We start from the raw sequence: 19,975 nt of genomic DNA, 5'->3' as shown, positions 1-19,975 counted from the left end.
AAGGGAGAGCAGGCTGCAGTGCAGCCTCTCACATGGATATGCAGAAATTGCAGTGCAGAAGGGGAGAGGGAGGTCTTCTCTTTACCATCACGTACAAGTGAGGAAAATGTTGGTCAAATACCCACAAGCAAAAGAGTGACATGGATGGCTGGACAACATGAACTCAGAGATATTTTCCAACCTTAATGATTCCATGATTTTATGAAAATAATTCACTTGAAGCCCAGTTCAAGGGCAGTGCTTGTGGTTGAGACTTCTCAGTAACGTCAGGCAGTTTTCCTGTACTGATCATTGACTCCAACTGCATGAGAGATGTACCTATCCCTTCCCTCTGTAGAAATAAGTAAGTGGGGTCTGCCCTTGTTCAGAGTGGCTGCAAGCCATGCAGCTGCCCCCCTCAGTATATACAGCCTCAGAGTATATGTGATATACGTTGTGTGAGCCTAGCTGAGCCCTGAGTGCAGCAGAACTCACTTACTTGCAAGAGCTTATGCAAACATGCTTAAGTGCAGCGCTTGAAAAAAGTCTGCTGAGGCATCCGGTTCAGAATCTGGCTGCAATGAAGTGCAAGTGTTAAAAAGTACAGATATTTGGAGAAGAAGAAAATATGTAGAGTGAGCAATGGAATAAACCTTAAGAAGATAAAAATTTGGGCAGCGTTATATGCTGCTTAACTGAAGGACCCTGAGGTCTCTGGATTTCTCTTGCAAAGGAAATGGTGGAAATATCACCACTTGAGATGTTTAATACTGAACATGGGAAAAGCTCAGTGAGAATGTGTGTTGGGATCTGATGGATGAGATGACCTGACCTTTCTTTTTTGTTTTCATCCTTTACTGCTTGGAAAGCCTTCCACTCAAGTCATGGCCAGACTGCTTTACGGCACCATCTGGGATCTGAGAATTCCACTGACATTAGCCTGGGTACAGGCCAAAGCCTGGAATTACTTCTCCAGTGGCTTATAGCAAATAGTATTTGCTATTATTTTAGTATGTCTTCATTTCACAGAAAGAGGAAATAAAACCCCAAGAGAATGTGGAGTGATGTTGGTCTAACATGAGGCGTATCATAAATAACAAGTATTAAAGCTTGAGTCCAAACTTCATCTGGATCTTATTTACTTAATAGTAACATTTTTTTGTCTTCTTTTCATTCCAGGTAACCTGGGTCCAAACTCCACTGCAAGCGATAAAAGCAAACAATCTACCTGTGTGTTATCTTGATTGCATGGGAAACTGAAGACTGAACAAGCTGGCTTAGTAACATGTTTATCGATTTGTCCTTACACAGTGGTCTGTCAAGCCACTGTGTGATCCTGGATGCAGCTGGCACCCCCAGTTAAATCTTATTTACTGGGTGAAGCATAGACTTTGGATGGTCTGTCCCTTAAATGAGGGTTAACGATGAATGTATTAGTCCATACGTGTGTGTGCATATAGATTTTATACATAAAAACAACTGTGATGACTGGTCTCAGAGCTTGCTCTGTGTCCAGGTAAATGCAGATTTTCAGACTTACTTATGCTGCTACTTCAGTCTGTTTAGTTACAGACTCAGAATCACTGTGTTGCATTGTTTACTCGGCTGCATTGCAGAAATGTATTGGCCCGATCGGCTGGAAGTCAGAGTCCAATCAGTGGCAAATTCTGGGTGAAACAGTGATGTTTACAGACAGCATAGCAACGCTTTGTCCTCAAGGAGTCTTCCTGTAGATTCTTATTGTCACTTACCCACACAGAAACTAGTGGTTGGGGGAGAAGGGTTTAGCCAGAAGAGGCCAATGGATTACTATCTTAACTGTTTATTTCGTGTCGTAAATATAGTAGTCAAACAAAGCGATTTGGCAGTAATCTGTTAAAAAGAAGCACTGGAGTGTTAGGGGAGTGTTTAACCTGCAGCTGAGACTGGGTCAGAGAAATGCCTTACATGGGAGAGTGGGCAGATCTGGGAGCAGTCACACAGCTTTCAATGGCTGCTATAAAATCCTGTTTGTTGCTAAGTGAGCGGTACTTTACCCTTCATGGAAACTGTATGATTAAGGAGCACATCTCTGAGGCTGAAAAGAAGCAAAGCAGGCAGACAAGCTTTTCAAATGCTCCCTTCTTTTTCTTTTTTTTGCCTCAGGTTAACATTTCCAAGCTCTAAAAAATGCCTAAATCATGGGCTTTGATCCATAAGAGACGCTGCATGCAATCAGGCCAAAGGCCATCTAATCTGCTATCCTCTCTCTAGGGCACCAAGTAACAGGTGATCACAGAAGCATAAAAAATCAAGCTTGGGTACAAAAGTCTTTCTCTGACACTGTTCCAGCAGTCTGTGGACTTTCTGAACTGGCAGTTCCTTCTGGACCTGGCCTTAATGAATGCACTTAGTCCTTTTTTAAAAATCCTTTTATATATTTGGCCTCCACAGTGTTCTGTGGCAGTGGACCCTGAGTTCATTGTGCAGTATTAAAAAGAACAGTCTTCAGGCAATTTTAATGGTTTACTTGATGATTTCATCGGGTGACCCTAATTATTCCACTGTCAGATGTAGTAATGACCACTCCTATTCCTCATCTTCTTGCCACTTTTTACAGACCTGTATCATACATGTCCTCAGCCATCATGTTTCCAAGCTCCACGTTCACGGTATGTGAAACTATTCATTACAGGGGATGTGCTCGACACCACTGCCCTCAGGTTCGCTGGCTCTCTTCCAGTTCTGCCACTAACAAAGTGGAGAAGCAGGTTGTTTTTGTTTCCTCAGTATGCAGATTGATGTTTCACTCTGCTTTCTTGCCATCTAAATTATACACTCTCCAGTTATAAATAAGCACTCTTGTGATATCTAAGAAAAATAAATCCTAATCATAGTAGACAACTGAAAGGTAACATACTTGTTTGCCAGAAAGCTATACAGACATCTGAAGCAATGGGTTTAGTTTTTTTTTTGTGTTGAAACACTGTTGAGTTTATCTCAGTGCACAGCAATGACAACTGCTGCACTACGAGCACAGAACAAGCTGCTCTAAAGGCTCTTCCAGGTGCTGGACTGCAATGTTGATTCTTACATTAAAACAGCTGCCTGTAGTTGATGATGAAATGCAATGGATTGATTGACTGATTAACTGCCTTTCCTGGAAGTGAATTTAACTTGAACAGCAACAAGGTTTGTTTTACTCTGGTTTTAACCTGTAGAATATCTTGAGACCCTAAAATACCAAAGGTATTATGCTCTCTGTTAAATACACTTTCACTCAGTGGGTTAAATGCTTGTGACTCTATACAGTTATTCTATATAGCCTTCTGGGAACAGGCTGTAGTTTTACTGCTAGGTCTGTCAGCTCCTATTATCAGCAGTGTTTTATAAAATTGTTCCTGGTAATGGAAGAGAAGAGGTGTTGGAAATTACACCATCACTTGGACACAGAAGTAAGTTAATACATGAGATATCCTGTTGGCTGCGGGTGCAGTGTTTATGTGCCAAAAGCTATTTGCTATATATATGTATGTACTATCTGAAATGGCTTGATTTTGCCATGCTTCCATTATTCTCCAAATGATTGGAACCTTTTTTTTTTTTTTCTCTCCTGGTATTTATTTCACTTTGTTAGCAGAGATTCAAGAGAAATTTATAAAGCCAATGTGGTTCCAGTTCTTTGTTCTGATAGGAATGTTGTCACCTGGTACTTCCTTGTTCTCTCGGACTTTTAAGATATTTATTTATTTTTTAAATTGTGCAATAGGCTAATTTACTAATTAGTACTGTGTTAATATATCTGGTCAGGTTTTCCAGGAAGTCCTCTGCCTCTTTAGGCTTTTTTCTTTGTTGCTTCATCTTGGGTGGAGTAACTTAAATCACTCGAGAAGCTGATTTCACTATTTCTTCTATTCTATGCTTGCTGATTAACACGCTTTACTTTCTTTTTCCTATGGCAGATGCGAAAGCACTTTCTTCAGCCTTGTCAACTAACAGGATCTCCTTTCTAGTGAGAATCTCTCATCAATTTGTCTTATGTTTTGATGCCACACCAGTTTCTAAACTGTAGTGTTTGCTCATTCGTTTTTAATTCCCTTCTCTACTTTTATTGTTCGAAAGTCATAGAAGTCTAATCTCATGCCTTGACTCCAGAGTCTAGTAGAATTCCTCAGGCTTATTACACATTATTAATTTACTGAATTGAAGAGAGCAAACTTGCTTTCTTGCATGATGTGAATCTGCTTCTTAAACTCAGCGTGACTCTTAAGGGATGCACGCAACCTTGCTGATCCAGAGTGGATGTTTCAGACTCTGGTGGAACTTGTTCTTCCCTGCAGACAAGATCAGCTGAACTTGGACATTCGGCTGCTTCTATGGCAACAGGTCTGAGTGCTGGTGAGGTGACTGCATTTATTTTGCTAATTGTGGTTCTTCATAAGTACTAGGATCCTACCTGTAAAATGAACCTCTGTCACTTTCCAGATAAAATGTTGTTGATGGTGCTACGGGCAGAGGGGTGAGAAGCAGTGGTCGTCAGTTCTCTTAGAAGTCTCTTAATGGAAGCAGATGGTGTAGCAGTGCCTATAGCCGTGTCTATAGCAGTCTTCAAATAAGAAGTCATTTTGTCCTAGCACAAGAAGCCAGCTCTTGGAACAAACATAACCACGTCATTAGCCTTCCAAGGGAGTGGGAAAGATGGAAGATATTTGATTGTTGCTATTGGGAAGAACAAGGTCAGCTCTCTTTGGAGTCTGTTTCCTGAGCCTGGACAATCCCAAGAGGTTGTCTGTTCTCTGGATCTTGTTCACTGTTGGTCATTCAGCCCAGGTTTGCTGACCATGTGGTGTACCATGGGACTATACTGGCCAGTCTTGGTTTTGGAAAAAGAGTAGTGAAACTGGGGCTTGCAGCTCGCTATTTCTGATGTGAAATGGGGAGTGGTTCTGAAAGAGCATCATGGCTGAATGCGTACCTTCTATGCTTCCTTTGGGATGCACTTGTATACTTAACACACGTGTGTCTTTATGCCAAAGATATTTTCTAAGTGAAACAAATAAACTCTTTGCTGTGTTACGTTCAGGTAATTCGTTCCTTGGTGTTGTTTTTAACTTCTCAACTGCACTTCCTAGATTGTTGGGATTTTTTAATTTGTTTCTGAAGAACCTGTACTTTCTAGATTAGAGTAGGTTTTCATGTAACACATGAACATCTTTGGCCAGTGCTATGTTTCTTAACAGATGTGGGGAATTCAGCTGCCCACACAAGTACACTGTCCTCTGGTACTGACTGCTTTGAGAGAGGCTCTACATCACTGGAGCAGGCTGGAGCAGATGTCCACTTCAATTTCTCTTTGGTGTTATTTTTCATTACCACTCTCTTTGCAGCTGAACTATGTCTTGCTGCAGCTGTACATGCATATGATGAAGTGCTACTTCTGTTTTCCTTTCCATCTTTCCTGTATAATTTGTACCCATCAGTAATGACATTTCACTTATGAAACAGAATCCCTCTGCTACATTTCAGGTTTACCTGGTACAGTACAATCCTTGACATTTAAGTAACTCCACAGCTTGTTTCCCACGCTCCCTTTGTTTGGGTATACAAAAGCCTTTTTTAAAACTCCTGACCATGTTTCAGAATAAATCCAGTCTCTTATTTTACTTCTGGGCATCATGGTACATGAAAATGTGTTTATAGAAAACATAATCTTTTTCTTTCTTCCTGTGTTTAAGGTCCATGTAGCAATTGCATCCTTACTGTTTAAGAAGAGTCTGTCTAATCCAAGCTCATTTCACAGGTTATGTCAGGGCTCCAGTATTAACAATACCATCACTTTGCGTCTTTTCCATTACCTTATGGAGGTTTCCCAAGAAACGAAGATAAATGTACTTCATCTTTAATATTACTATTTATTATTTACTTCTTTCTTGTTTCCTGACTCTTTTGCTCATGCTCTTTCAAAATCAGGGTACAGTTCAGGAATTAGCGCCCTCTTTGTGTCACCTAGACCTTGTGTCCCCTGTCCTTGGGGGAAATTTGGGAAATTTGCAGATTTGGGAATCCTCGTAAACAAGAAAAGCTTATGAAAAGCACAAGCAACAGTAGAAACCCTCTCAGAAGAGAAACCTACAGATGTAGCATGTAGCAGAAGTGACAGATGTTTACCTAACTCTTGTCACAACACTTATTGATTTCTGCTGCAAGCCTGGACGTGTATACCTGGGGAGCGAGGATGTAGAAAACCACACCTTAATATGTAATGTTTCAGCTTCTCCAGTCTCACTCACAACGTGGACAAACTTGCCATGCTTTTCAACACAACGTGAGGAAGAGTAAGGAAGAGAAAGGAAGAATAGCTGAGATGCATCTGCATAGGAACTTAGGGCAGAATTGCTGGTGTGTCCTAAATTCCTAATGTGATCTGCCAATGTCAAAAGTTTTTGAGATGTTCCTAACTCTGTTTCTCTCTCCATTTTCAGTCTGCCTAGCTGCAGTACCAGCTCCTGCCTTTTCATCTGCCTTGTCAGGTTTTGTTTTCTTTTTCTAAAATATTAGATATGTCACCTTCTAGGAGAACTGTGAGCATGAAACAGCTCTTCTCTTGCTTTTTACCTGAGACAGGCAACTTCCAGGTGATGGGGTGCGCTGAAAGACAAGACTTAATGACAGAGGATGTGTGAAATCGTTGCTTGTATTTTCCTGGTTATGTGTGGAATTTGTGCAGGAAAGCTGATGGAGCATAGCACCAAACGAAAACATGAATAACGAGGAACGTAGCCCTTACAGAGGGCCTAAAACATAGAATATAAAAATGAGAGCTTATTTTAATGCAAATACATATGGTGTCATAGGCAAGCAACCGGGAAGTCAGGTCAAGGATATTTTCTAAGTACTGTCTGTATTCAAGGGTCTTTTGCCTTTTTAATTTCTTTGAAGAAAAAAAAAAAAAAAAAAAAAAAAGCTTCTGCTGAATAGTGAATTTTATTTCAATTGTGCAAGTGAAAAAAGTACGTTGTGCCAGTGGGTTGTGGCCAGATCAGCATTTTGTATGAGTTTGGGGGTGGATTTGGCACATGCCCACTGTGGGCTGAATAAACACCACGTTTCTTCAGCTTTTTGATTTACCAATCTGGAGTGGCTGTTACAGAAAGAACATTGCTTTCTGCAATCTGACCAATACACAGGATTGAGCACTAATATCAAGGCTCTCTGGCCTCTGCCTATGGCAGGCGTAGTGTCTTTTTATTGTATCCAAAACAGTACTCCCAAACCAGGGCCTGAGATGTAGATTAAATAAATATGGCAAGATGGGGTGACAGAGGAATGGGAATGCTTCAGCAAGATGTGCATCTATTGCTCTGACATAGCTGGTGGAACACATCAGTTTGAGCTTCCCCTGCATTAGCTACACAGTGATGTAAGATGGAGTATGGGGAAAAAAATGAACACATGAAAACAGATTGCTTACTCTAGAGCTGGATCCCATACCACGAAAACAAAAGCTACGTGTTGCATGCCGACAGAGTGTGTGGGATAGGAATGTCAGCTGTATTCTACCATGCAGACTGACAGCAGCCCAGGTCTGGCTTTTTGCACAGTTGGGACTGTGAAGAAAATGAATTGTATACTTGAATACTTACACAGGCAGATCCTTGTGTCCGAGGTTCCTTGGATGTAAGAAAACATATATATAAGTGCTGCTGCTTGCTTATGAGGAACAGAATCGTACTTGCCTCATCTTGCATTGTTTGTGACCATGGTGCTTAAGAGATGCAGGGGCTACTTTACTGGTGTGCTCTGGTTTCTCTGAAACTTCAGTGGTAGAGGAAGTAATAAGGCACTTTGAGGTAGCTGGGCTCCAGCTTCTCTGAAGAGGACACTTCCACAAACGAAAATGATTAAAAGGAATAGCTATCTCTCTGAGAAATTACAATGTATTTGGTGAAACTGAGTAAAATCCCAGGGCACAGATGCTAGACAACCTTGGGAAAAGGGCATTTACTTCAAGTGTTTGAAAAGAAAAGCTATTTAAACTTTGAAAGAGCTATTGGTTTTATTGTTGCAATATTTATGATCTTCTCTTTATAGGTCATGCAACCATTTCCTTAGTTATCCTTAATCTCCTACCAGAAATTCTTTCCCTTGGCTGGCAGCCCCCTTGAGCGGAGCACTTGCACTACAGAAATGGAAAATAGCAAATATAAACCAAGTGGGATCATTTATAGCTGTCTTGCTAAGTGTGTAACACATCTGCAGAAGGATAAGTTCTTCTGATTTAGCGTGGCCATTAGTGACATTTTACTGCTTCTGAAAGGAAGAAAATGGCTCTGTTTAGTGTCCTGAGGTATAACTGTGGTAATCATGGATGTTAGAAATGGAAAAGGCTGCTAGGTCGTCTGGGTCATCGCCCTAGTGCAATGCAAAAATTCACCAGCGTATCTTTCTAGGATTTTGTTATTCTACCATTTGTTTGAAATTCTCCTTCACAGCCTAATAAATCTCATAGAAAGGTAGTTAAAATAACTTCTCGGAGATGTCTGAGAGATAGAAATCCTTGCAGGCATTGCGCTGAAATAAAGACCTGTTTCCTGGTTTATCCAAGCATCTGCCATTGCTCTTTCACAGTGAAGACACTTCCTTTGTTTGGTATTTATGACTACAGCATTTCAATAAATCAAAACTTTTCTGGAAGGAAAAGTTAAAGCAGTCTCCACTGGTTTCTCACCAATTTCCAAACCGCTTTTAAACATGTTAATTAACTTACAGAACCAAAGTTATACTTCAGCAAATCTGGATTAATTTCGCTGCACCCACTGGGGTTATGCTGGATGAATGCTGGAGATCCTGACAGCGCAGTATGACCAACAGCTTCCCTTTTGCATCCAAGGAGACAAACTCACAAGAACAAAGACAGAGACAGACAAGCACAGGCGCCAGACACAGATGCTGTACCCTGCAGCCAAAAGGAGGATGTTGTTTCAGGCAGGCTCCATCTTGTTTCAAAGTCTCCCATGTAAGCAGCGCTTGGTATAAGTAATTGGGAATTCACTTGTGCACAGCAGTGTTGCTAACGTGAGGAAACCCTTGAAAACGCTGTAGGGTCTTTGCATTGAATTCTGCTTCAAAAGAAATGGCTGCAATAGAAGGATTTTGGAGTTGGACTCTCTTGATAAACACAAACATCTTTTTGAACACAGCCCTGGTCTGGAGCACCTTGTTAAGAGTAGCTTTAATATGTATTTTCATTGTTCTCTGTGCTATGGTTAGCCTGTGGAAGCAAGACCGTAAGGAAGAATTGCTGCCAGGGCTGGTTTAAGCTCTGCAAGGTTCTCAAGTGACAGGAAGTAAGCCAGCAGCAGCAATCAAGTGCGGTCCAAGCAGCAGAAACAAACAGTAGAACTGAGCTGCTCAGGGCTCTTGAGAGGAAACATGCTTTCTTTAGCACAGTCAGTGAATCCAGAACAGCAACCACAGAACATCTTGCTCTCTTCAGGGGAAGGAAAGAAAGAAAGAAAGAAAAACCCAACAAACTTCTGGCTTTCTTCTAGTTGTCCTGAGGTTTAGTGCAGGATTAAAAGGAAAGTCCTGGGGTTTTTGCTTGCTTTTTCACATGTGTGGGGAGAACATGCTATTTGGCAAATGGTTGTCAGTGCATGATGAAATGCACTAGAATCCTCCTCATCATTCCTTCCCTGTGCAAAAAGAAAATAGCCCAGTGGGCCAAATGCATGTTAGCCCCTGAGCAATTGAGTCTTCCTCCATTTCTGCTTGTGTGTGATTAATTGGTGGCTTTGAAGAGATCGTCTGCTACCAAGAGGTGCTGTGATTGCTCTCAGGAGTCAGCCTGTGGGCTTTACCCATGCAGCCCCGCCCCAAGATCCCAGCAGCAGCTCAGCCACAGGGAATCTGCTGGCAGGCTTCCATCAAGGGGGTGACACAAAGCTGTGCTTGTGAACCTAGATTTAACTTTGCTGCCAACCATTGCAGAAGACAAGCTGGGACAGTGAGTGAGTCACAGGGTTTGTAAGCAGTCAGATTTGAGTATTAAAGAACAAACAGCCTGGCCCACCCAGCTTCACTGTTCTCTGTTCCAGAAGCCGCTGGAGGCCAAGTCATGGAAACGGCTGCTGCTGGTCCATTTCCCTGTGCAGCTCTTCCTGCTGTCACCACTGTCATCAACCCCCCATTCTCTGTCCAGCTCTTTCTTTGGGATCCTTGCTAGGGCCTCCCTGCAGCTGACGCAGAGTAAGGAGGAGGTTGTGGCCAGGAAAGGTCATGTGCACTCATGTGCCCATATATCTGTGCAGGAGAGATGAAATACACCTTCTGTGTGCAACCCTGGATCCAAGAAACCTTCCATGCAGCTTCCCACTTTTTAGCACTCCTTTTTTAATCTTTTTTTACTAGTCCTAAGGTTGTGCAGTCTTGCAGTTGTTTTGCTCCTCTAGCTTTCTTTCTTATGGTGCTCCCTTCCTGCATTATTCTCACTTTCTGTCCTCAGGTTCTACTGTAATTGACTCAGGTTCCTCTGCAGGTGGCAATAAGCAGTCTTGTTATGTACTGTTTTAAAAATAAAAATGCAGACATTGTGCTTCCCCATCAAACACCACTTTAGAGAAGTTGTGGGCGAAAAGAAGCCTGTGAAAGGAGCAATAGTGAAACCACCATCCAACATGAGGGAGAGTTTAAGCAGTCCAACGGTAGCTCTAACTCCCTGATTATGGCAATTTTTGTGGGTTCTCTCTCCTTCTCTCTCCTCAGTCTGCCTGAAGGAGGCACGATTTTCCACACCACCAAAGGAAACAGATGTTTCCACCTCCAGATCTTCTGCCCTTCAGTTTAAACTCTTTTGCCCCATTCTGCAGTTACACTTCACCCTGTTTGCCATACTCCACTCATGTCTTCTCACACATTCTTCTTGCAGAGTGTCACTGCTGCTTGCAGTCTGTGCCCAGCTCACCAGACCAAAGAAGCACTGCTACTCCACCTGAGTACTGCTTTCAGTCCTTCTGACGGGTGCGGACAGCAGTGCACCTTTTCAACACACAGCAGTGTTGCTTCTGCAGACAAAGGCAAAATGGCAGCCATTCTGCTTGCGTTGATCTCCTTCATAATAAAGGATAATGGGAAACCTTTTGAATATGAGGGAAAAAGCCCAAGTTAAAATAAAAATTAAACAACGTATCCAATTAATTAGAATCACTGCAAAGCCTTGGAAAGCTGCCATCTTAAATTACTACACAGCTACAACTCCCAGGAGGAAAAAAAAAAGTAGTAATTGGGAGGAAAAAATTACATACTCCTGTTATCTTAGTAGGAGTTTGAAATAGACAAGACAGGTGGGAGCTTTTCCAGCAACAGCATTAGTCCTGCATGTATGGTATTACCTGTTATGCACAGCTTACTGATTCCCTGCTTGCAAGGGCACATATATATTCACAGTTCCTGAGGATGGAGGGGATGGGAGGTTTGTGTCCCAGCCCTCTTTTTTTTTTCCCAAGCCTGATTATTCTATTGCAATGGGGCTGGGTGACAAAAAAGTACACAAATAAGTGCTGCATGTAAAAGTGTGGCTGCCCTGGAAGCAGTGGAAACTCCAGTGTACACTTAAACTTTGGAAAGTGGAAGGAGAGAGCGCCTTAAGCTGTTACCCTATGTCTCAATGTAAAATTCTAACGCTGTCCTGATGATGAAGGTGGAGCTGTGACAATAAAATGCTGTAATTGCTTTCACATACTTATGTTTAGGTTCAGCTAAAGGTGACTCAAACTGTTGTGTATAAGTTCCTGCTGCTGTTGAGTATCATCTCTGACCAAGTTGGTGAAACGGGGAGGTGAAAAGGTAAATAAAATCTTGCCTGAAGAGCTGCACGACCTCTGGCCTCAACACAGCTGCCAATAACTTTTATGTGCACACTGCTTCATTTTCAGAACTGGAAGCACGAAGCAGACATCTTCCTCTGCCAGCATAGCAGGAAAAAAAAAAAAAAAAAGAAAAAAAAAAAAAGTGGGTAGAAAAAAGGCTGGGTAAAGAAATACAATATTATTCAAAACATTTTCCTAATTGCCTTTTTTTCTATTAAAAAACTCCACATGTTAATATTGTTTTGCTGGAAATTGCGATATTTAAATAGCTTCAAATAGCGCTAACGAAGCATTGTTTTAGTTTTGCCTCCAGGAAAAAAAGACAAAACAAAATACTGTAATAAACTGTTCTCTGTTTAAGAACAGCTGCCATCAAATTGGTAATATTTTCCCTTTAGCTGTGGGCTGACAAACTTCTCTTTTTTCCCTTTTCCTTTCAACAGAATTATGTGAGCACGGCAGCACAAGTTGAAAATTCTGCTAAGCATTTCGCTTCGGACATTCATAAACTGTTCTTCAAACTGTCGCAACTGCGTGTCTTTCATGGCTACGGCACACGAGAATAAGTCATGTCAAAATAAGCTTATTGTGTTGAGTACAGTGACGGATGTAGACATGTCTGAGGCTTAAAGCTCAGATCCTTGAATATTAGGGGTTTTAACGATTTTTTTTTGGGTGGGGAGGGTTTGCAAAGCAGGAATGTTAGCATTAATCACCTGGCCAGCTTACAAGTTCAAAAATTACATTTGATGTATCTCCCTCATTTTCTCCTGCTTTCATTTAATTCTAGTATTCATTATATTCATTACCTCTGTTTTTTCTTTAAGTTGCTCATCTGTGCTTGTTCTCTGCTGTTATAGAAGACCTAGGAAAGAAAAAAATTGAAGTCTTCTCTATTTTAAATACAAATCTTTTCTTCCTATCCCCATTTTTATAGCTCCCAGGCACATGAAGTCTTACTTCCTCTGTCTCTTGCTTTCTCCCTGGAAATCTATGAAAAGGATGCATAAGAATAGTTGGGAAATCTCACCAGTCAGCTCATGGAACAGGAAACGCTGAATCCTTAGAAAACTTGTTTTCTGAAAGTAGTAATTAGGATAAATACTTTTAAATAAGGATAGTGGGTATTTTTTAAAGTACCCCAGTGTTTCCAAATATTAATGTTTTTTTTCCTTTGATACTTTGATGCCATGTGCCTGCTGAATCTTCACCGGAGCTTTCCAGGAAAAGGATACAACAAAACGCAGCTTCCAATAGAAAGAAGTAAGCAAGAGAATAACCTAATCAGCCTGTCTTCATATGTAACAAGAAACATAAATTCTTTTATTACTTTTCCACAGATCATCATTTTAACAACAGCCATCTTTTTTTCCCAGTGCTGGCTGCTATTCAGTTGTTGATAAAGCACAGCATTAGATCATGTTTGCAATGCCACATTTCATACCAAAACACCTAAAAATAATGCTCAGTAAAGATCACCGACATATGCTTTGCTGCGGCTTCCCAGAAGGCAACCTGTCTCTACTTGCAGCACAAGTAACCACTCAGGTACTTTCTATGCCCACTACACAGCTGCAGGTTAAATGATCTGAAGCAGGTAAAGGACAGGCTTAGCAATAACTTTTTCAATGCCAACAGCTTCTGGTGATTGTAACCAGAGTTCGTTCAGATACACTAATTTTAAAAAGCTAGCAAATTTCTAAAAGGGAAGTTATAGCACTGTTGGAAATAACAAACCACTGTCAGGTCTAAGAAAACCTAACTTCCAACTCCAGATTTCAAGGCTGCTTGTAGTGTTTTATCCCCACTCTGTTAGATGCAGCATCATTTGTCCCAGGTATAATGAGTAAATTTGATTTTTAAAGAGATGAGGCAATGTATTTTCACAGTGTAAGAAGCAAAGGTGGAATTGACCTCAGTACTGAAGCACGTGTCTCCCTCAGGGCTCAGTCACCATGAGGTTTTATTCTTTATGAGCCTTGTGAGTAGGGTCCCAAAGGCAGCAGCATGTCCACACTCTATCAAACCTGTTCCCCTGCGCTTCCCTAGCGTCACATACCAACCACAGGAGAAAGCTCTTCTTGAATCCCTCATCCCAAAGCAGCCAAAGTTCTCCCAGCACCTGGCAATGCACCACAGCAGTAGCGTAACACTGACATCCAGTGGATGAAAAAAATGCAGTCTCACTCGCTGCTGGACAGAAATGCAAATGGGAGAAGCGTGAAGAGATAGCAAGGACTATTTTCTTTTTACACATTAGGACTTTTTAGAGCCAGGAACTAGCCCAGGAGCTGAGATTCCCTCAATCCATACGTGAACCGGCGTGAGACCTGGCGGACCATCCATGCAACAAAATCTGCTTGCTTTCTATCGTGTGAAACGACAGGGGCAATTGCAGCGTGGCACCTCTTACTCTACTCACATGAATGTTTCTGGTTTCCCAGGCTTATACAAAATGTACCACGTATGTTGTTTCCTTTTGCACACTCCAAAAAAAAAAAAACCAAAAAAACCCCAAAAAAAACCAAAAAACAACCAAAAAACAAACAAACAAAAAACACAAACAAAAAACCCACCACAAAAACTGGCTTTTCCCTCAGTATCCTCATGACCAGGTCGGTGTCATTGCATCTCTCGTTTGCTTTTTTGGCACCAAAACTCCATTTTCAGCTGCTGCAGTGTTGTAACAGGATTCTCCCAAGGAGACCCAGTGGAAATATGGCACTGGCACACAGGCCTGGGTGAGGTCGGGAGGTGACAGCCACTGTGCTAACAGCAGTCCTCAGCAATACTGAAGAACCAAAAGAGCATGGAAATGGGGTGCACACCTCCATTTTCTCTCCCTCTCAAATGCCTCTGTGATCACAGAAGTCCGAGCTGGAAGGGATCCACGTCATCCAACACCGACTCCCACGTCTGAGTGTTGATGACCCCACAGGTCCCCTCAGAGCGCTCCTTCCTCTGCTTCTGCTCGTCTCCTCAGCTCTTCTCGACCCCCCCCAGCCCCCGTTTCCCTCCAGCACACCGTGTGGAGCGGCAGTGCCGCCAAACCACCACGCTTTCAGGGAGCGCCTCACACAACCCCTCCCCCCACACTAACGGCCGCCAGCCCCGTCACGTGCGCAACTGCGGGAGCCACGTGACGCCCCCGCCGCATCACGCAGCCCGTCACAGCCTTCCCCCCAGCCGCCGCGAGACAGCGCGGGGACTGATAGCTAACTCAACCAACCATAGGGAGGGAAACGCCCCCTCGCGCCCACGCCTGCGCGTAATCCGGTGAGTGACACCGGGAGCGGCTGCCAATTGGCTGCGGAGGAGTCGCCGCGCACCAATGGACTGGCGAGTAGTGCGACTGACATCCGCCCCGCCGAATCGCTGTGTGGGAAGGGCGGGGCAAGAAGCAAATGTCGTTGCAGACGGCAGGAATGTGGCGTTGTTGCCGCCTGGCATTACGAGGCGGCGCTGGCCGCGGTCCTCCTTATTGCTGCGTGTGCCCGTCTCCTCCATTGGGCAGAGGAAGGACGCACGCTGGTGCAGCCTCCCCTCCGACCTCGTTTCCAGCGCCGCCGCCGAGGGCCGCGGCTCGATGGGCGGGCCTGTTCGTGTTTCGGTGTGACGAGCACATCCCTTCGCCAATGGCGTGCGAGGGTGCAACCCACCGGCCAATCCGTAGCGTGGAGGGGGCGGGGCAAACAGGGGCGGGCGTCTCATTTACTGGGCCAACCTCCCAGCCAACGGGAGGAGTGGGAGGAGGGTCGGGCAGCCAGCGAGGGAGGCGACGTCAATACGTGACAGTCAGCCGGGGCAGCCAATCATTGGGGGGGCACTGGCGAGACTGTCCAATTAGAGCAGCTGGAAGGCGGATGTTTCTCTTTGATGGACGTGGGCCGTGGCTAATGGGCGGGGAGATCCATGTAGCTCTCCCCAATAGACAACATTCAGGGGCGGAGAGAGATGAGACGAGCAGACGAGTCAGCCAATCAGCGTGGGGGTCGTCGGGGCGCAATCCAATGGGCGGTGCGAGGGGCGGCGCGGGGGCGTGTCTTAGTGTGTTTGGGTTCGTGCTCCTCGGGGGAGGGAGACGGCGGCGAGGAAAGTTTTTTTTTTTTTTTTTTTTTTTAAACTGTTTTTTGTCTTTTTTTTTTTTTTTTTTTCTTTTTTTTTTAATTTCTGTCGGCCGTGAAAGGAGGCCGCGCTCCGCAGCCTTTTGGCGTTCGTTGTTCCCCGGGCGGAGCCGCCCCCCCGGCACTGAGGAGAAGGGGGCTCAGCGTGGCGGCGCCTCAGCGGTGAGTGTGCGTTGTCCCCTCTCCCCCCCTCCCTCCGCCTTTCCCCTCACGGCTTCCCTCAGGGCCATTCCCGCCCGCGGGCCGCGCGCGCCGCCCGTGAGGGGCCATGGGCGCTAACAGCGCGCGCGCCCCCCACCCCCTCACCCTCCCGTAAGCCGCGGACAGGCTGAGGGGGGCTCACACAACGCGGCGGCGGCGGGAGGAGAAGCTGCGTCGCTCCGGTTCCACAGACGGGGCCCGGGGTGGAGGAGGAGGAGGAGGAGGAGGAGGAGGAGGAGGAGGGGGGGGGGGGGGGGGGGGGAGGGGGCGACAACGCGCGCATCGGGCTGAGGCCCCGCCGTGCGCGGCTCGCGGCTCCCGGCTCCCGGGGAGAGGGCCGAAACGGGAGAGAGCCGCGTTGTGGGGACGGCGCTGAGGTGACGGCGGTCCTCCGGGCGGCCCGCGGTGGTTGTGTGGAACGTCGATGCGAGGATGTGGGTGGGAGGAGGGACGGTGCCGAGAGGTGTGTCCCAGCGGCGCGGGGAGGGGGGTAGAAAACTTTCCCGGTGTGTTGATAGCGATAGAAGCCCATGGTTGGGTGTGGAGAGGCGGCGGTGGGCAGCGCGGTGTCCCGAGGGTTGTGAGCGGCTGCCGCGAGGCACGGCTGAGGCGTTGGTGGGCTCAGTGCTGCGCTGTCCCGGCCGTAGCAGATGGGCTTAACGCTGTATGCGCCGCTTTATCCTCCCCGCGGTTCGTTTGCCGTCTTTTGCTATCCCGATCGGTCACTTTGATATCTCTCTGTCAAGTCTGCAGAGCGCCTTCAGAGTTAACTTTTCCTGCCTTTTTTTTTTTTTTTGCACTCCATAATCATATTTAGCCACAGCTTGTCAGATTCCAGTCTTGCTTTCATCTACAAAACCTTTCTGAGTAGCAGTAGGTAAACCCTTGCATTTTGTGTAGCTCTGTATGAAAGTTTTGTGTACTGCTTTCCAGTAACATTGCTATTCAGATGAACTGAACTTCAGTTTTTGGTATGATTGTATAAAGAACAGCTTTGCTTCTTCAAGCAGCTTTCTATTAAGCTCATCTGTACTGAAGTTGCTTAGCAATCCCACCTTTCCTATGGTTGCTGTGACAGTGCAGGTGCCTGGGAACACGTGTGCTGCTGAGGAGCTCAGCAAATGCTCTGATCTGCGGCACCCGAGGTCCTGAACTCAAAGATAAGGTCAGGGCTTTTCTGCGTGATCCACTGTCAGTGCTGGGGTTTCCGTGCTGGTGGACGTTGGGAGTGCTTGGTGAAGGTGGCTCCTCGCCCATGCGTTGCTAACTCTGCTACCAGGCAGGTAAAGCTTGGCAGTTCTGTGGTGAAGATATAAATGGCCTGGCAAAAAAAAAAGTTGAGGGGAGTTGTGGAACCCTGTGTGGCAGCAAGCGTGCATTAGCTTTTCTGCTGTGAAGCTGTGGTGGCAGTGAGGTGCAGGCAGATATTATGTTGTAGAACTTGGTGAGATGATCATTATATCTTTTACTTTCATCTTGGCTAGCTATATTGTATGTAAACATTTTGTGAATATACAATTTCATGTAAAACTATGCACGTCTACATGCAATTAACTCAGAATTGGCAGTGCTAATTGGTAAAATTCTAATGTGCGTAATTCTCTCGTCAACTTAGTCTTCGTTTGTTTCCTTGTGATGTTATCGGGCTGCTTAGTAAAAAAGATTCTCTTAATTCCAGTAATGTGAAAGTACTGGGAAAAACAGTGACCCTGGTTTATAAAACAGTGTAGGAATTGGAATGTTTCTGCAGTGTTTGCATAGCTGCACATTCAGCTGGAAATCTGAGCAGGAAATCTTAAAAAATAAGGTTTGGTCCGCCTTGATGTTGGGGAAGAAAAATCTCGAAACTGTGAATCAGAAAAAGTATCGCCTGCTGGCAACTGTGTGACTGAATATTGCAATCAAACTCTGCAGTTAGAAAATTGTCTGGTGGCTTTGTGTGGTGATGAGTGTTTGATCCTTACAACTTGTGGAATAACCACTTCCCAGGGTTGGGGAATGGCTTGAAGAGGAGGGAGCTTCGGAGACAACAAACTAGTGTAGTTCTGAAACAGTAAGTTTAGCCTGAGGTTTGCCTCCAATGGTAAGTAGCAGTGAAACAGAAATCAATTGTTCTGCAAAACTAATGCCTGATATGTAGACATAGCTGCAACTGGAACAGTGGGGTGTGTAGTTGCATCCAGAATGGTGGAATGAGTTTGAGGAGTGCTGCAGAGCTCATCATTTGAGAAGAAGTTCAAATGGATTTTGTTCTCTTGGTTCTTGACTTTGTTTTATGGTAAAAATGGTGTGCTTCTGCTCATGGAAGGCTGCATTTACAATTATTAAGAATTACAAACTGGAGATCATAGAAAAAACATCTAGGAACTTAGTTATTGATTAGAATGGGTTTGTTAATAGTTTCCCAAATGGTTTGGTTACTTTATTCTCTGTCTTCCACAGAGAATAAACTTCCTCTGTCTTGGATGCAAAATCTTCTGTCCTTGCTGCTTATTGCCATTATCTTATTTTATTTTCCTTCTTTTCTTTTTTTTTTCCCCTCTCAGAATGTCTTTTTATACATGGATAGTCTGGCTTGTGCAGTAATGATGATCAGCAGTCATTGTGCAGCTTCTTTGCGATGATCTTCTTCAGTAATTGCTCTGATGCTGTCGTTACCTTCACTAGTTTTGTCTGCACCAACAACTTATAAATTATACAATGCTTACGATGCCCCTTACACCTTACTTCAGTTATTAGTATGAGATTTTATTTTTCATACAGCCTTCTTCTGAGTTTTATGTCTGGATCAGTAAGTCTGTCATTGTGAAGAATTGGCATTTGTTTGTTTTCATATGATAAATTAAGTGTATTTAATGCATAGGTAAGGGAGGACGTATCTGAAACTCTCAAATAGGTACCGGTGGGTCTTGTTCAGCATAAGTTTTGCCACCTCAGCCCTTACAGTGTGTGTGTCTGAGCTGCCTTTGGAAATACTTTGAATGGTCTTTCTGATGTATTTTGGAAAAAAATAATTGTAAAATGTTACATTGTCTTGGGGAAAGGATAGGAAGTTATCTGCCTTGTGTTCTAATAGCAAGAACTTAGTGATGGGTATGTAGAGCAATTAATACTGTGTCTTTCTAGTTGTTTAACCGGATGTGGTATAGCAGGATTCCTGGATTCTTGCTGATAATGTTCCATACCTTAATAATAACTTTTTCCTTTTTCAGATAAAAGTACACACTAAAATTTGTTGTTCTTCCAACACACAGCATGTGATGTAGACTCTGAAGAATTGCTCTCGATTTCTTGTTAATCCAAACTAAACTTTCTGCTACCGTCTGCTAATAGAAGCAGGGACGTGTTCTGGTACCGGAGCCAGCTGTCACTGTCAGACAAGGAGCTGCCAGTTGGCATTTCTGCTTGTGAATTGATGAGGGTAATAGCTGGTAGGGTATTCTGGTTCCTCTTCCCTGTCACTTTCAGCAGACAGTAAAACTCTTATGCTTCTTCACATTTCTCTGCTTTACTTTCCATATTTTCTTTGCTATGTGCAAAAATAATGAAAACTTTTTTTTTTCCCCAGGGAAGTAAGCACATTTTGCTTCAAAGAATGGATGTTTTGTTGTTTTCTTTTTTTCTTCCATGGAACAGGAGGCAATAAGTCTATCGAGTACATTTTCCTTCTCGTAGTGGTAAGAAGAAGAGGGCGTTTTTTGCACTTAAAGATTGCATGTTGTAGGGGAAGTTCTGAGGTTTTTAAGTTCTCATCAGCGTAAGGTTTGTGGTTGGAGTTTGGATGTTCCCCGTGTTTACCATGCAGTGAGCTATGGAGATGACCTT

At 44.0% G+C, this 19,975-nt stretch overlaps 2 protein-coding genes and 1 long non-coding RNA gene across 10 annotated transcripts in view; 2 read left to right on the top strand and 1 right to left on the bottom strand.

Annotated features, from left to right (window-relative positions):
* FAM83F (family with sequence similarity 83 member F) overlaps positions 1–12,351 on the top strand; it is a 31,401-nt gene extending 19,050 nt beyond the window's left edge. Inside the window, exons 6-7 of one of the 3 annotated variants that reach the window (XR_006171827.1) lie at positions 1,159–3,413; positions 12,269–12,351. Coding sequence is in view for 1 of the 3 variants with exons in the window: in XM_042837803.1 (XP_042693737.1) it covers positions 1,159–1,223 (65 nt within the window). In the remaining 2 variants the exon portion in view is untranslated. Of the gene's footprint in view, positions 1–1,158; positions 11,803–12,268 lie in introns of those variants that run through there. The other 2 variants (XR_006171826.1, XM_042837803.1) reach the window with 2 other exon arrangements.
* On the bottom strand, positions 12,224–14,799 carry LOC122170689. The gene is made up of 3 exons (XR_006171828.1): positions 14,402–14,799; positions 13,885–14,015; positions 12,224–12,690 (listed from the first exon to the last, which is right to left on the bottom strand). It is a non-coding gene; the product is annotated as an uncharacterized LOC122170689 (long non-coding RNA).
* Positions 14,800–15,894: 1,095 nt separating this feature from the next.
* Positions 15,895–19,975, top strand: part of TNRC6B (trinucleotide repeat containing adaptor 6B) — a 127,090-nt gene continuing 123,009 nt past the window's right edge. For 4 of the 6 annotated variants that reach the window (XM_042837599.1, XM_042837603.1, XM_042837602.1 and 1 more), the window contains exon 1: positions 15,895–16,111. The gene's annotated coding sequence lies outside the window, so the exon portion shown is untranslated. The remainder of the gene's footprint in view (positions 16,112–19,975) is intronic. The other 2 variants (XM_042837605.1, XM_042837600.1) reach the window with 1 other exon arrangement.

Source organism: Centrocercus urophasianus, unplaced genomic scaffold, assembly GCF_019232065.1.
Source record: "Centrocercus urophasianus isolate 14NV4802_14NV808 unplaced genomic scaffold, USGS_Curo_1.0 seq_73, whole genome shotgun sequence".
NCBI lineage: Eukaryota > Metazoa > Chordata > Aves > Galliformes > Phasianidae > Centrocercus > Centrocercus urophasianus.
Note: the sequence above shows the minus strand (reverse complement) of the source record. Positions and strands in the feature narration are given on the sequence as shown.